Source organism: Netta rufina, assembly GCF_964035555.1.
Source record: "Netta rufina genome assembly, chromosome: 1".
Lineage (NCBI taxonomy): Eukaryota > Metazoa > Chordata > Aves > Anseriformes > Anatidae > Netta > Netta rufina.
Genome location: NC_140123.1, coordinates 203100907 through 203117046, shown reverse-complemented (window position 1 = coordinate 203117046; position 16140 = coordinate 203100907). Strand labels below are relative to the sequence as shown.

At 50.1% G+C, this 16140-nt stretch overlaps 1 protein-coding gene across 4 annotated transcripts in view; it reads left to right on the top strand.

Annotated features, from left to right (window-relative positions):
• Positions 1 to 16140, top strand: part of PFKFB3 (6-phosphofructo-2-kinase/fructose-2,6-biphosphatase 3) — a 38111-nt gene that overhangs the window by 20281 nt on the left and 1690 nt on the right. For 3 of the 4 annotated variants that reach the window (XM_084283268.1, XM_084283266.1, XM_084283269.1), the window contains exons 2-15: positions 4409 to 4534; positions 4655 to 4751; positions 5199 to 5265; positions 5975 to 6049; positions 6336 to 6392; positions 7921 to 8045; positions 8752 to 8959; positions 9768 to 9914; positions 10285 to 10389; positions 11184 to 11313; positions 11527 to 11589; positions 11732 to 11796; positions 13195 to 13365; positions 14519 to 14541. In XM_084283268.1, the coding sequence (XP_084139394.1) occupies positions 4409 to 4534; positions 4655 to 4751; positions 5199 to 5265; positions 5975 to 6049; positions 6336 to 6392; positions 7921 to 8045; positions 8752 to 8959; positions 9768 to 9914; positions 10285 to 10389; positions 11184 to 11313; positions 11527 to 11589; positions 11732 to 11796; positions 13195 to 13365; positions 14519 to 14541 (1459 nt within the window). The remainder of the gene's footprint in view (positions 1 to 4408; positions 4535 to 4654; positions 4752 to 5198; positions 5266 to 5974; positions 6050 to 6335; positions 6393 to 7920; positions 8046 to 8751; positions 8960 to 9767; positions 9915 to 10284; positions 10390 to 11183; positions 11314 to 11526; positions 11590 to 11731; positions 11797 to 13194; positions 13366 to 14518; positions 14542 to 16140) is intronic. The other variant, XM_084283267.1, reaches the window with a different exon arrangement.

Genomic DNA, 16140 nt, shown 5'->3' with positions numbered 1-16140 from the left:
GCCTGCTCAGCGTCCTGCAGGAAAAGAAAGCGTGGGGGTGCTCAAAACCAAACCCCACGCTTAAAAAAATAAATACCAGCCAACGCTTGGGTCGCCCCGGCGCTACTATCAAACGCGGCGTGAATCACGGCTGATTTGGGAGCCGGCTCTTTTAACTCACCCGGCAGCTGTGCCACCCCGCGGAGCTCCCAAACCACCAGAGCTGCCAAATAAACATCGCAGGAACCCGCAGAGGCTGCGGAGAGCGAGGTTGGAGGCAGCGTTTTGCAGCCCGGAGAGGGATGGAAGTGGCTCGGAGGTGAATCAGTCCTCCCGCTGCTTTTCTCGAGCAGGCAGCTGCTGCTTTTATTTATTTATTTATTTTTAAGTTCGTGTTTCTCTTGGCCAGTTTACCCACTTTTAAGGAAAAAAAATATATATTCGGGATGAAACGAATGATGCCGTTAATCTCCCCGTTGAATCACGGCTGCTGCCCCATAGCTGTGGGTCCCGGCGTGCCACGAGGGATGCTGAGCCTTGTGTCTGGGCACATGTGCAGGGGAAGGCACCGAGGAAATGGCTTTCAGCAGCAACAGGCTGAACATCTGGCTGGCCGTGGGGCAGAAATGGCTGGGCTGGGGTGGGATGGGTGTAATGCGTTGCAGCTGGGTCTGAGTGCTTTGGGTTTCTTTATTTTTTCTCAAGGACTGACACTTTTGAAAGAAATCTCCCGAGCACGTGGTGCCTCACTGTTCTTTTTTTTTTTTTTTTTTTTAATTCACTAATTTATTCACGTGGTTTCTGACGGGAGAGCTCCCTCTTGCAGAGGAGAAAGCTAACGTCTTTTAATATACGAATATAATCACAATAATATGATTATTATTTTTTTCTCGGGGTGGGAACGAGCCACGCTCGGCATCATTCGCTGCGATCTATGGGAAGAGCCCGGCTGGGCATTTTTCGGTTTTTGAAACCCGTGGCTTCCCATAGGCGATACTAATTCCTCGGCAGCAACAAAGAGCACGGGCACAAAGGCGTGGGGCCGGGAGGCACAATGGCGAGCCCCGGCCTCCCTCGAGACCGGCACGGTCCCCAGGGCAGCAGCAGCAGCAGCATCATCGGGCTGCTCGGTGCGGGAAATAATTAGCCCGATTGTCCTCCTTCCTCCTGGTCGTGGCAGCTCCAAGTGATGCCTTCATCTGGCCCTTTGACGGCGATCCATTCAATTTCTGCCGAGCTGCACGTCTCTCACGTAGGGGCTGGGAAGTCGAGGCGGTGCAGGGAGGGGGCCGGGCTGGGGGATGCTGGAGGAGAGAGGAGGCAGCGGCCGTGGGCATGCGAAACCTGGGCTGCACATCCCAGGGGTTACGTAGGCTCCCCGCAGCCTGCACGCAATGTATGGACAGGAGATGCAGCTGTCTGCAAAATGCAGTGGGGGAAAAAGGTGGAAAAGAGGAGCCCAGGGCTCACGCAGGAGGCATGTGGGAATGCTGCCTACGTGGAGACAGTAAAAATGCCCGGAGTAGGGAGGCAGCTATTTTATTTAACCTTTTATAGATGCAAATTTCCATTTTTATTTTTTTTTCCCCCCTTCCTTCCGCCCCCTCCAGCGAAGCACGGGAGCGCACCCACGCTGGCTCTCAGCTGCTGTGAGGCACGAGATGAGCCGCTTCTAAATATACAGCTCCAGCCTTTCACAAGTCATCCCTGACCTTGACTTACCTGGGTAGATGTCGATAATGAGTGATGAATATGCATTGAAATCCCTGATAGCTTTCCAGGGTGGTGAAAAGAAATGATGAATTAGGTCTTTGTGAAGCGCCCGGAGCAAAACACGGGGCTCGGTTTCATCCCTGCTGCAAAGTTTCCTGGAGCTCGGGGCGGGCTTTTGTGATTTGGCCGGGGTTGGGCTCGGGCTCCTGGTGAGAAGGCGCACACGCCGTGCCCAGCGCTGACCTGGCATTTTGGGGAGTGCTCCCTGGGTCCATATTATGCGTAATTTTTCATGTTGTGAGGGGGACCTGCATCGTTCCTTTGATAGCAAACTGAATTGGGAGAAATTCCTCAAATACCCTCAAATACAGGTGTTTTTTGCTGCCTGTGTGCACACAGCGTGAGCTCTGGAAGCTTGATTTTTATCTGCCTGGAGGTAAAGGGGCACGAAACAGTACCCAGCATTGTCCCTGTGTCAAGTACTTGTATTTTAATGGCCCCAAATCCTCTTGGCTCTGATCTTTGAGATCCATTGTCTGCTGGCAGATAGAGAAAGGAGTTGTTGTCTATTCAGGTACAATTTCTTTTTTTTTTTTTTTTCTTTCCATTTTTAATTTATTTTTTTGTGTGTGGAAAAAAGCCCTGGAGTTTGTTGGGCACATGGGGCTGTTGCTGTCCATTCTAAATGGTCAGAGGGGAAAAATGTTTTCCTCTGGTACACCTCAAAGTCCCCCCGGGCACCCCAGCGTGCAAAATCAGTGCCTGCCACTGAAGCCGGTGGGAGCTGCCCTGGGCTTTTGAAACGCGGCACCGGGGAGCCAGGTCACACAAAGGGAGCAGCGAGTGCAAGGGCAGCTCCGGCCTCAGGAATGCAGAATATTTAAGAAGAAAGAAATCCCTTTTGGAGAGTTTTCTCATCTCTTGTCTGCTGAGTCTGCTTTGGCAAGACACTCAGGCAGATGACGAGAGGCTCTTTGCTGTTCTGGCACTGTAACTCATGGCCTTAATTTGGTTTCTTTAGCTGATGGAGTTTTTTTTTTTTTTTTTTTTCTTGATCCCACGTGCTTCACGTGCTCTCTCTTCATACCTCTCGATCTGTCTGCCTGCCCCTGAGAAAAAAATCCCCCCAGCAGCCTCTCGTGTCCCTGAATCCTGCTGCCACCGCTGGTCCCACCTGCCCCACGGCAGGCAGGCAGGGGAGCTGGGGCGGGCGCGCTGTCGGACAGCCCATAATTAAACCACATTTTTACGGCGCTGCCATCAGCCATTCACTCCCTGCATTCCTTTCCCATGAGGTCTCCAGGCTCCGGCGGCTTGAAGGGGAGATGAGAAATCCCCCGGAGGGGCTTGCTCCTGGCTGCCTTTGCCAGGAAGGCTCCCCGCACGTGAAGCCAGGCGGGATAAGAGGTGGGTGGTTAATCCAAATTCCATTAGGCATCCTTAAGATCTTCCTTTCCTGCATGTAAAGCACTTGGCTCGGTGCCTTGGCCTTTGGGATGTGTAGCGCCACGTGAATGTCAGCGTGGAGGTGATGTGGGGAGGCAGGGCAGGAGGATGCTGCCGGTGCGCAATTTCCTCCCAGTTGAACCAGCGCCCTGGAGTTTACTTTCTAAAGGATTTTCTGGGGAAAAGCGACTCACCTGGGCAGCTGATCTGTCTGCATTTTGTGCAATTCCGTTGAATCAGAGGAATCAGAGGAGTTTCCTTTAGCTGGCCAAGTCATCGCTCTGGATTTAATTCCAGCTGTTTGACACAGGACCCTCTTGAGGACAAAATGTAACCAGCCTTAGGTTCCTGGGAGAAAGGGATAAGTCACTCCTGTATATCTTCTTTTAAATGTTGATGGTTCTGCAGCTGGCTAATGTTAGGGTCCTGCTTGCCTTCAGGGATAAAAAAAAAAAAAATATTTGCATTTGCATGTGTATCAGCTTAAAAGCTCACCAAAGTTTTTTTTTGAAAAGTTGCTCCTGGTGGGTGGAGACCTGAGTGCAGACCTGGTGTTTCAGTGCAGCGGCCGCCTCTGAAAGCAGTCTTTGATTTCTTTTTTTTTTTTTATTTGGAACTGGTGCTTACTGTCTGAGACACTGTGAGTGCAGACAGATGGGCAGGAGTTGCTGAGCTGGTGGTGGAAAAGCTGACCGAAGGCTGCATTTCTTCCCTTGGGTGGTGCCGTCTCCCATACCCTGGCACGTGCCCAGGCTGCTTGTGGCCATCATTTAGGTTTTCTTAGAATCAACCAAGCCACAGGGATGAGGGCTTGTGTTTGCATTGATTCTTGCAAATGGGGAAACTGAGGCATGGAGGAGCCTGGGACAGCAAGAGGTTTCTTGCTTTGCAGCCATCAGGATGCTCTCCTCTGGCTGTCAGGGCTGAATTTGGGTCAGGGTGGCTGAGCTGGGGCACTTGTCTTGCTGACTCACGGAGCCATCTGTCCCTGCTCCGGCATGTACTCAGCAGATCTCATCATGAAAATAAGTTGGTGGGTTCCCCTGCTCGGGGTCTTGATTGTCCACCCTCAGCAGAGTGGGATGCAGAGGAGATGCTGCAGAGATGATGAGATGATGGTGCATGGGGAGCAGAGGGTTTGGGTTTTCTCCAGCTTCCAAAGGACCTGGAAGAGGCTGGCTCAAAAGCAAGCGCTGTGCAGGGTTGATACGAGATGAGCTGGTGCATTAACAGCTGCTGATGTTTTGCTTTCTCCTCTTCCCCCTTGTAGCCTGTGGGCCGCAGCTCGCCAATTCCCCCACTGTGATAGTGATGGTTGGCCTCCCAGCCCGAGGGAAGACCTACATCTCCAAGAAGCTGACTCGCTACCTCAACTGGATCGGCGTCCCAACAAAAGGTGAGCATCCCTAAGGATTTTTCTCCTTCGTTTGTAGAAAATGTCATCTTTGGGTGCTGTGCAGCTGAGCTGTGCTGGTGCACGCTCCTGGTTTTGATGGTCTTTGCCTTTCCCGTGCAGTTTTCAACGTGGGCGAGTATCGCCGCGAGGCGGTGAAGCATTACAGCTCCTACGACTTCTTCCGCCCCGACAACGAGGAGGCCATGAAAGTCCGGAGGTAAGCGTGGGACCTGTATCCCAAACAGGGTGGTGGAGCTCGTGGTTAGCATCAGGGTTACCCTGCTTGTTGTGGGATGCCAGAAGGGCTGGGCTGGAGCTGGAGATCTCCTTGCACGTGCAAGGATCGTCTTTAGGTGATTTAGAGGTGCCAAGAGCTGAAAACTTGGAGCAGTTGGGGTTTGGTGGTTCAGGGTCCACAAGGCATCCTCCATCACGGGTACCCCATGCTCAGGCTCACCATGAGGTCTGCAGTGATGTTTGGCCTTTACTTCTTTATCTGCCCTGCAGAGCAGCGTGGCACTTGGTTTTTCTGTAGTATCAGTGTCAGATGTCCCTGGGAGGGAGCAATGTGGCCAGGTTTGGGGTCACTCACCACCTTTGGGGGGGTCTGTGTGCCACTTATTGTGAGGACATCAGGACCACAGGGCTCTCATCTCTCTTGCAGGCAGTGTGCCCTGGCTGCCCTGAGGGACGTCAAGCAGTACCTGACGGAGGAGGCTGGCCAGATCGCGGTAAGAGATGCCCTCTGTGGTGGCTGGCACTAGTCCTGGTCCTAAAGGTGCTTTCTCCAGTGCAGCTCAGGGCAAATCACATGTGGGAAAAGGGGCCACTTGCTCACCCCAGTGTTTGTCTGGTGCTGATGTCCCCATGCTGCATCATTGGCCCTGATCTTGCACAGAAATGGGGAAATTCTGACTTTGCAAAATCAGTGCTGGGGATGAACAATCCTGTCCTGCTCTGTGGTTGTGCTTCCTCTGCTTGCTAATCCCACTTTTGAGATCCTCTGGGCAATCTGCATCCTCCCCACTGGCAGCTGTTGTATTTTGCATTTAAAATGTGATGAGGAAGCTGTGACTCTTACGTAAGCTGAGAAAGCAGTTTAAAAAAAAAAAAAAAAAAAAAAAAAAACACTTTCTCATACATCCTATTTTGTGGTCCCAAACCCCAGCACTTCATCAGTAAATGCTCTGGGGTCTTCCCTCAATCTCTCAGGCTATTTTAGTGAGTTGATTGTTTCTCCCTTTATTTTTGTAAAGTTTCCTGAAATTAGGCAGCTGGGAGGTGTGGAAGGATGTTACAAAATGCCCTCCGTGAGAGAAAAAAGCGTGTGGCTTGTGTGAGCTTTTCTGAAATCTCCACTACTTCCCCTAGTTTTAAGTTGAGGAAGGGCTTGGTGAGAAACCAGACAGCTGTGTTGATAACAAACATTTTTCTTTAAAGGTTTTTGATGCCACCAATACCACACGGGAGAGAAGAGGGATGATCCTAAACTTTGCCAAAGAAAATGGGTTCAAGGTTGGTACCATCAGGCTGCTGCCCATGTTTCATAGTCCACAATAGTGCAAAAAATAAAGATCAAGAATACATTATGGTGTTGTCCTGAAGAAGCTCCAGTGTAAGGGGGATTTCAGTGCTGGATTGATCAGCAGTACGTGAACCATTCCTGATCCTGAGCCCTGGAGAAAGGACAGCAGCAGGGTGGAGGGAGTGAAGCTGGGAAGGAGGCTGGGTTGAACAAGAGCTGGTTGGATGTCCTAAACATTATTGCTGGTCTTCAGCTGAGCTTTGCTTTGCCTTGCAGGTGTTCTTCATTGAGTCTGTCTGCAATGATCCCACGGTAGTTGCCACCAATGTTATGGTAAGCATGGAAGCAGCTTGTTTTGTTTTCCCTCGTGTAGGATTTTCCACCTGTGCCCAATTGGTTTCTTATCAGAAGACAACTGATGTCTTGCCAGACTCAGTTGAGGGTTAGGAGTTTCTTTTTAATCTTTTTTTATGACATATTTGTCCTGGGATGATAAAGGAGCTTTTCCAGGGCTGACTGGAGGTAGTGAAAATAAAAGTTGTGGTGGCCTGTCCCCAGCTCCCTTCCACTCTGTCTGCATGGCTGTTAATGTTTAAGTTGATATCAAGGAGGGATGTGTATTTAGGCTGCTTCAGTGACCCCAATGTCCCTTGTTTTTGGAAGTGATGGGTGTGGTTAAGTGTTTAAATCCCATCAGAGAGCAGTCAGACTTGGTGTCTTCAGCCACATGCAGCTTTACAGAGTCTATTGAGGTCTGATTTGAGAAGAATAGAAGCTCAGCTTGGAGGCTTCTTGCCGCTAGTTGAGATTTTGGCTGGGGGAGCAGCATAAAACATTGCTTACTGGCTCCTTTGGAAGCTTCTGGATCTCTGGTTTCCCACCAGCAGAAATGCTTCTTTGCCATTTGGGCTTGGCTAGGGCACATGGATGCTACTTGGCTTACCTAGGTATGATTAATGTCAATGCAAGTGTCCTTTCCTCCCTTGGGCTGTGCTCCAGCCGTATCTCCAGCTGTAGGTCTGCACTTTGCCAGTTGTTTTACAGCATCTGGGAATGTGTCATGCAATATCAAATGTCTACAAGAGGCTTTTCCTTGGGTTTTGTTCTGCCCCCAGGACTGGCTCCACAATGGGCACCAGGGTAGGGGTCAGCACATGGCATCTGCTCCTGCTGGGAGCTTCTGCCCTGTGGCTGGTAGGGTGGTTGCATGCTGCCTTTTTCTTGACCCTACTAAAATGCTCAGTTTAGTTCTTTTTTTTTTTTTTTTTTTACTGTTATTATGATTCCTTTGCAACACCCTGAAGCTGGATTTTTGCAGTATTTAATCCCTCTCTTTGATGGAAAGTAGTTCTTGAAGGGCAGGAAAAAAACAAAAACTACTATCTCAGTGTAGATCTTTGCTCCATGGGGTGCTTGTGGATGAATAGTGTTTTTCGTGCTGGGATCAGTGCAGAAAATAGCTGTGAACCTGGGGTGCTGCTGCTTACATTGCTTGGCTGTTATCCTGTTGGTTATCCTAATGGTTTCAGTGCTGTTCGGGAGGTTACTGATGTGTAATGCTGCTGCTCAAAACCAAATCTTCAGGACCACCTGTTAGAGTAGTTCAGGCAGAACTCTGTATGAGTTCTGGATATTTCTATGGCCCACTTTGGGTCTTGTTCGCTTCTTTTCTTTCTTATAATAAGCGATGGCTGTAAAATGGCTCAGCCAACAGCTGGATCTTGGCAGGGCTTTGAGATTAGCATGGTCTGACTGTTGAATCCCTGCTGTGCCCATAGCCTCAGATGGGGCAGCAGCCTTCCCTACCTGCCTGGAAAGCTTCCTAACCACTCCTTTTGGTGTGTTTTCTCCCCTGCTGCAGGAAGTAAAACTGTCCAGCCCTGATTATCGGGACTGTAATTCGACCGATGCCATGGAGGACTTTATGAAGAGAATCAATTGTTACCAGGCCAGCTACCAGCCACTTGACCCTGATGACTATGACCGGTAAGAAACTTTCCTGATCTCGGATTGGGCTGGCCTTGAATGCCTTTTGTTTGCCTGGAGAGGGGTAATGAAGTATGGGGTTGTATTTCACTTTGTGTTCAAGTACGTGACCGTGCTGGAGTAACATATGGCCAAGCCTTGCTGTAAATTCGGGCCTCTTCCTTGAATATTCAATACAGTTTTCTCCAACCCTCTGACAGGAAGCCAGGCACTAAAACCTTCACAAGCTCTTGTGGATCCACTTGTGTTGGTTTCTGGGGTGTTTTTGTCACCGTCCCAATTGAAGGGAATGCTTAGATAGACTCAAGGCTGAGCAGGCCCTGTGGTTTTCACCTTTGCTGTCCTGCATGATCATGTAGGCTGCAACGTGTTGCCTCCCAGCCTCTCCACTGCTCACAAATGCATCTGTGTGTCCTGCGCAGATAATCCTGGGCCAGCTGAGCGCTGTCCTGGGGTGGAACGTGCTCCCTGCTAGGTTTAATCCTCTTACTGCTGCAGGGAGGAAGGGCGATTACACTGGTGTTACTTAGCTCTCTGTGAATTGCCGTTGCCTATCGGCTTCTTGTTGAAAATAGCCTGCAGGAAATCCTTTTAGCTGGGTGATTATATTGACTGAGATACCTCACCAGGCTGTTTTGTGGGGGTCGTGTGTGGTTTTCTGCTTTCCCCACTGGCATCCCCCTCATCCTTGTGGTGCTTTCCCTAGGGAGCTTTCTCTCATCAAAGTCATCGATGTTGGCCGGCGGTTCCTGGTCAACAGGGTCCAGGATCACATCCAGAGCAGGATCGTTTACTACCTGATGAACATCCATGTCCAGCCCCGCACCATTTACCTGTGTCGGCACGGCGAGAGTGAGTTCAATCTCAAAGGGAAGATTGGCGGTGACTCGGGCCTCTCCAACAGGGGCAAGAAGGTAAGGGGAAGGAATATTCCCCTGTGGCTCTGTAAGTGATGTGGCTGTAGGAGATGCTGTATGTTGGCCTAAGTGTATATTTGATGTCACCTTGGGTACTTAGAGGATCTGTCCATGGGGCTGGTTAAATTTGGGGTTGAGCATGGCCTCAAAACAAGACTGCAGCCACTGCTGTGCAGTTAGGAGTTGATAGAGGCTGGTCTGCAGACCTCTTTAGGAGAAAATATTTTCATTGTTTGGGTGGGTTCAGCCCTAACACAGGTAGAGTGGGATGTGGGAGGACTGCTGCCACCCTTTGGGTGAGCTAGTCATCTCCAAGGGTGCCTTCACTTTGCTTCATGGACGTAGTCAAGGGAGTTGCTCCAGGAAGGGTTAATATCTATTTTGGCTTTTTATCACCATTCTGAAGTCCAAATCAAGTCAACTAAGGTGTTACTATAATCAAGAACTACAGAATACATCCAGTTAGCTCTTTGACAAAAAAAAAAAAAAAGCTGTGGTAGCTGTGGTTAAGGATGGTCTAGGATCTTTCACATCATCATAGGAGAGGCCAGATTGTGATGGGGCTTCTCGGATACTACTCAATCATATTAGGCTGCAGTTCTTGCTATTCTTTCTGTCTGCATGTCCCTTGTAGCTTTTGGGGAAAAAATGGTGTGTGAGGCTGCTCTTCACCTTAGAGCAGAAGGCCAATACATCTGCCTACAAAAGGCAAAAGAGGTCCTGGGGAAGACTTGCTAGGACACAGGGAGGAAGGCCCATTGGGAGGCTGTGGATCAGAAGTCAACCTCTTCTTTGTGTCCTACAGTTTGCGCTGGCACTGAACAAATTTGTCGAGGAGCAGAACCTAAAAGACCTCAAAGTCTGGACCAGCCAACTGAAGAGAACAATCCAAACAGCAGAAGCACTCCAGCTGCCCTATGAGCAGTGGAAGGCTCTCAATGAAATCGATGCTGTAAGTACCGTTGGTTGCAGTAGGGAAGGCTGGATTGTGGTGGTCGTGGGTTGGCAGAGGGGGTGATAGCTCTGGCCCCTTACTCGTGCCTAGATCTCATCTTTTATGGGGAGATTTTCCTTCTGAGGGGGAATAGTACTTTTCCTGCTCTAGTAATCACAACTTGGCATTGGAAATGTACCTTATGCAGAACCTCCAGGATGTTGGCTGGAATAAGTAGGATAAGATGACATTTGCTTGGACCTGCCCTGTATCTGATCTTTCTAAGGATTAAAGACAAATGCCTTGGAGAAGGGTTTGCATATTAGGGGTGCTGATTACTTTTGATTTCAGCTAGGCCCATAACCTCTTGGATGTCCTGTTCTTGCAGGGTGTGTGTGAAGAAATGACCTATGAAGAAATCAGGGAACAGCATCCAGAGGAATTTGTTTTACGCGATCAGGATAAATATTACTACCGCTATCCTTCTGGAGAGGTAGGCCTCCAGAGACATGGCTGTTATTTGAACATGACCGATTTGTTTTCATGCTACTTGGGCATAGAGGACAGGAGAGTAGAGGAGAAAGCAGATGCTCCAAGAAGCAAGAACTAAGAAAGGGTCAGGGCTCCTGTTAACTTTTGCTTTTAGCTCTTGTAATATGGTGTATGAAGATCACATTAAAAAGCGCACTTAGCAAACAGGCCAAATGACTTCATAGTCAATTATCTGGGAAAGTCCAAAGGCCTCCTAGTCTAGCCTCCGTCATTAGGTCCACACTCGGTCTTGTGGTGCTGAGGTTTTTCCCTTTCTTCCACTTCCAAATTAGTAATTTCAGCCCCTGCTCTCTGCGTCATTTGCTGTGGGCTGATGTTGATATCTCTGTTTGCTTCTGGCATGGGGAACACGACCTGATTTCAAGGTGTGACACACTGAGGTGGGAACTGACGTCAGTCTTGGGTGATGCTTTAGGTAGTGAACTGGGCTTTTTAGCACCAAATTAAAAGTCCTGCACATTGACATTTGGGAAATGTAAATGTTTGGAGACATACCAATGCCAGCACGCCTAACAAAAGAATGTCAGGGAATGGCCAGCACCGACTCTAAGTGTATGGGGTTCCTTCTGGGTGCCTGTTGTGGTGCTTTTTGAAACCCTTCAAATCCCTTGTTGTTGGTTTAGTTTAGTCAGAAGCATGAAAATAATAGATGGACCAAGACAATGCCTATTGTTCTTCGTAAGGTCCTTGTTTTCCTGGCTCTGTGCTTATCTCCCTGCCCTTCTTCTGTCCCAGTCCTACCAAGATCTGGTGCAGCGCCTGGAGCCGGTCATCATGGAGCTGGAGAGACAAGAGAACGTCCTTGTGATCTGTCACCAGGCGGTCATGCGCTGTCTCCTTGCTTACTTCTTGGACAAAAGTGCAGGTGAGCTCCACAACCCTGGGTGTGGGGGGGTTGATCCTGCTGGAGAAGGGATGACAGATGGAGCTCTGAAGAGATGAAATAGGGGTTCCTGTCCATGCAGGGACTGGAAAATATATTCCTTTGGTATGGGATAGCTTTAGGTGTTGAGGAAGATGTCCGAATCTGCTTTTGGAGAGGGGATGGGGTAACCTTCCTGCTTTGCTTTCTCTGTAGATGAAATGCCCTACCTGAAGTGTCCTCTTCACACAGTGTTGAAGCTGACCCCAGTGGCCTATGGTAAGTGTGGCATTTCACCTTGATGTGCCTGGGTGTTAGACTTGTGCCTCCTCTGGGAGATGGGCAGGGCTCTGGGGTTGAGCATCCTGCACCTCTTGGCTTTTCTGACAGCCTCTCCATCTCCCTGTGCTCCCTTCTGCAGGCTGCCGGGTGGAATCCATCTCTCTGAACATCGAAGCCGTTAACACTCACAGGGAGAGGCCAGAGGTGAGTGCTGCTCTTCCTCAGCCATTCCCTGGTGTCTCCTTTCTTTCCCCTATGGTCACCAGGCAGTGAGGATGCCCAGGGTGGGCATGGGGAGATTATTGCACAGTCAATTGCTTGGAAGTGCCCCTGGAGCATCACAGGGGTTCTTGCTCTGCAGAGATGTGGCCAATCAAGGGTTTTCCAAGGGAAAATTACTCTTGCATGTGCCTGCTTCCCAGTGTGCTTGCTCAGATGAAAGTTCACCCAGGGACGGGTCTTTCCTGGGCTCTGACTTTCGCCTTTGCAATCATCTGCTTGCCCAAAGAGGGAATGGACTACTGGATGGAGAAGGTGGCTTCTCCCAGGTGTCCTAGCTGGTTGGCAGAGCCCAAGCTCAGTGGCTCATCCAACATCTCCATCCTCTGTTTTTTCCTGGCATGCCCACGGCTCCATGTGGCTACCAGAATGCTGTTCTGTAGGGTGCTGGGGGGAAAAGACCCCTTGCACAGAGGAAAAACCCCATAAGGTCTGGTCTGGGTGCTCCATGAGGAGCTCAGAGGCCAGATCAAGGGGATGCCAGCCTGGTGTTGGGGCTGAAGAGGAAGGGGACCCCATGTCCAACTTCCCAACTTGCATGTAGCGGTGGTGGGTCCCAGCCGCTTGTTGGATGGTCAGATCCATCCCCTTTTGGGCCACATCTTCAGGGGTGAATCCAATCCTTCCTCGTGGTGTGTCAGGGCCATTGATGCCCTCGTCCACTGCCATGGCTGGGGGTGGCTAGGGGGCTGCGTGGAACGGTGGGCACGGAGTGAGGCACGTGCAAAGTGCTTGGGTTCCTCTGCTCGGCTGTGCAGGAGCTGCCCCTCCATCCCACCTGGCTTGAGTTGGAGCTTGGTGCTGACCCTCGCTGGCTGCTCTGTGCAACTTCCCCAGTCTTTCTTATCAGCCTGGGCTCGCTCTTCTTTCTTCTTCTTGCTTTCATGCCCTGGGGCAGAGGGGCTACCTCTGAGGAATAGACCAATGGGCACGTCTCTGGCGTGTGAAATCGTGGCTGTTGATTACTACTGCGCTTTGTAATACCTATTTACCTTTTTTTGTGATCAAAGGCTCAAATGAGGAGAAATTCTGTCTCATTTCTGAGTGCAGGGCCTCCCATTTCCTCCCATCCTTGGGAAATCACACAGTGCTCTTGAACGTTTTGCATCAGTTTCCTTTTTTTCGGTGTCCAGAACCTTTCAATGCATCCAACTAATCCTTTGCACGTCGACAGCAATTGTGGGGGAAAAGCAGAGGCTGCTTTAAGGAAAAAAAAAAAACAACAAACAATCTGCTTCTTTTTTTCTTTATAACTGTCGCCTTCTTCCCTTTTTTTATTTTATTTTTATTTACTTTTTTTTTCTTTTTCTCACTCTAATTTAGGAAGCAAAGAAGGGACCTAACCCGCTCATGAGACGTAATAGCGTTACCCCTCTAGCAAGCCCAGAGCCCACCAAAAAACCTCGCATCAACAGCTTTGAGGAGCATGTGGCTGTTTCTTCCGCCCTGCCAGGCTGTGTTCCTCAGGAAGTGCCCACGCAGCTGCCGGGACAAGTTAGTTGAACTCTTTTTTTTGTTTTGTTTTGTTGTTGTTCTCGTTGTTTATTGTTTGTTGTCCTCCTCCTGTCGCTCCTGAAGCTGGGGAACGGCTTGCACTTGCCGCATCCTGTGCTGCTGTCTCTGAGATGCTCTCTCCCCGCTTCTCCCGTGGCTGCTGTCCTCCTGCATCGTGTTGGTTTCAGGAGCACCCAGTGAAGGGTGGCTGTCGGCCCTCTCGTGGTTTTTGAGGGCCTCAGAAAACCCCAAAGCTCTGGGCTGAACTGAGCAACTGCATTAATTTAGGAATTGCCTCCGTGTCCCCCATTTGACATCGCCGTGTCACAGGATAATGGTTGAGGCTGGAGGAGGACCTCTGGGGGTCATCTGGTCCAGGTCCTGCTCAGGCTGGACAAAATACAGCGGGTTGCCCAGGTCCATGTCCAGATGGGAGCCACTTCTCTAGACTGAATGTCTTGTGCCTTCCTCCGGGATGTGCTCTGCTCCACTGTAGACCTGGGCATTGCGATAAGGCCAGGGTTCTTGGGCTTCCTTGAAGATGCTATGAGGACCCTTCTTTGCCTGCAGGTCTCTCTTCCCTCCCAGAGCAATAGGCAAAACAGACCAAAACCAAGTAGAAGCCTCTTTGATGCATGAGGCGCGGTGAACCCAGTTGCCTTGTGCAGCCCTGGGTGAAAATTTTTTTTTTTGCTGCCCTCTTGCTTTTGTGTCCTCTCTCACCCACTGGGAAAGCATGAAGAAAAAGACTTTCCTTGGCACATGCTTCTCCAGGAGCAAAAACCTTTGGTCATGGAGTTGGGGTGCTATCAGAGACGCTCATGAACCCCTTTGCTGTGCTGCCTGTCCCCCCTGGCTGCTTGTTGGCTCTTGCTGCCTGCTTTTCGTGTTACCTGGTGTCTGCTCGCCCCAAGTGGGATTAGGAAGGGTGCCGTGCGCCAACCACTGCTCTGCTTTGCACAAACCTTGCCACCCCAGCTGGCTCCTTCATCTCTTGGAGCTCTGCTTGGGCTGGCCAAGTCTTGCCAAAAGCCCTTCTTTGCTTTGGGGTTTAGAAGTGCTCGGGTGCCCCTTGCTGCCGCCCACTGTCCTGTGTCCTGTCTCCTGCGGCGTTACTGACACCTCTCTTTCCGTTCTCTCTGTCTCTCTACAGCCTTTACTAGGAAAGGCATGCCTGTAAGTATCTTCTTGCGTCTTATTCCCCTCCTACCCTCTTCCCGTGTTTTCTTGCCATTGGTTATTTTGTAGTTGCTGTGAAACCCAGCTGGAGCATGGTTTTCTTGGAGATGATATTTCTAAGTGTGGGATTTGGGTGTGTCTTGGGAGTGATAAAGAGGGGACTGCGGGTGATGTTTTGTCCAAACCATGAGTATCCTACCTTGACTAAATGCCCCAATTTCGTTGGGGAAACACAGCGAACTATCACTTGCAGATGCTGCCTAAATTCCTGCCTCCTCCCTGAGTAGTCACTGGATGGGAGATGCCGTTGGGTTTTCCTGGAGTTCTCTGTGGCAGCGCTTTGTAACGTAGGTGATAGACCCCAGTGGTCTGTCCTTCCTGGGGGCTGAGTTGTGTCTGTGAGCGATGGCACCAGAGAGATTCCTGGGGAAGGCTCTGACCTCAGCTCCCAGCAGGCTTTTATCACCTGTGTGGGAGCAGGAATGTGTTTTTGGAGAGTTGGGCTGATCCTGGGTCCTGGCATCTGTAGTTCTGCCAACCTGGATTTTGGGAGCAGCCAGCTCAGCAGCCCAGACAACTTGGGCAGAGTAGACACAAGGATGTGCTCCTCATCTAGCTCTATTAAGAAGGCAAGATGCCTTCGACATGTAATGCTCTAATTAGGATTAGGATTAATTGAGGCTTTGACACTTAAACTCAGTGCTGTTAGATCCCTGTGTGCTAGGGACAAGATTGCTTTGGACATATCCAGAAGCTTTTGGACTGATTTCATGATACATCACTGAGTTAAGAAAGAATCAGCCACTAGAAAATGTGCTCAAATGTCTTCCTAAAGACCAGGGAGATGCTGAGGCTGGCGTTGTGCCCAGGGGTCTCTTTGTCATCTGTGGTTTAGATCAGCCTATGTGCATCCTTATCCTGGTTAATTTTGTGGGCTGAAGGTGAAGGAATTTGCTATGAACTGGTGCTGCTTGTGTGTAACTGGTGAACCTCGTGTTTCTTCCCTATTCCCCAAAAAAATGATGTTAGAAAAGTCAGACTTGGCTTTGCTGATGGGTTTACTGGGGAAGAGCATGCTGATGCTCCTGGGTGAATGTAGAGGTTGGGTTGCTCAGCATGGCCTGCATGCCCATGCTCCTTGCTGCTCTTAGGCACAGAAGCCCTGGATGAAGTGCCTGGTCCTCTTGGGTTGCTTGCAAAGTGGTTTTGTTTTTGTACATCCCTCCATCCACTTCTCTTTCCCCATCCATGTTGCAATAGTAAAAGCACTGCATGCCTTGGTGCCAGCTGGGACATGAAAAGCATGAGTTTGGGGACAGCTGTATGGGGTTGTGCTAGGACCTGAGCTCAGCTGGAGCAGGTGATGGTTTACTCATCCTAGGTGGGTTGGGAGCAGCAAGGTGAACAACTCCAGCTGCTGGGAGCCTTCCTTCACCTACGTGTGGGGCTCAGGGATTGTGTTTGAGGGAGCCTGGAAGACTCCATAGACCAAAGGTTTGGTGGCACCCTCACTTCTGTCACCTCGTATGGGTATCCTGTCCCCCACCATGTCCCCCTACAGCCTGTATGGGGTCAGGGGAGGTGGAGGTTACCTCC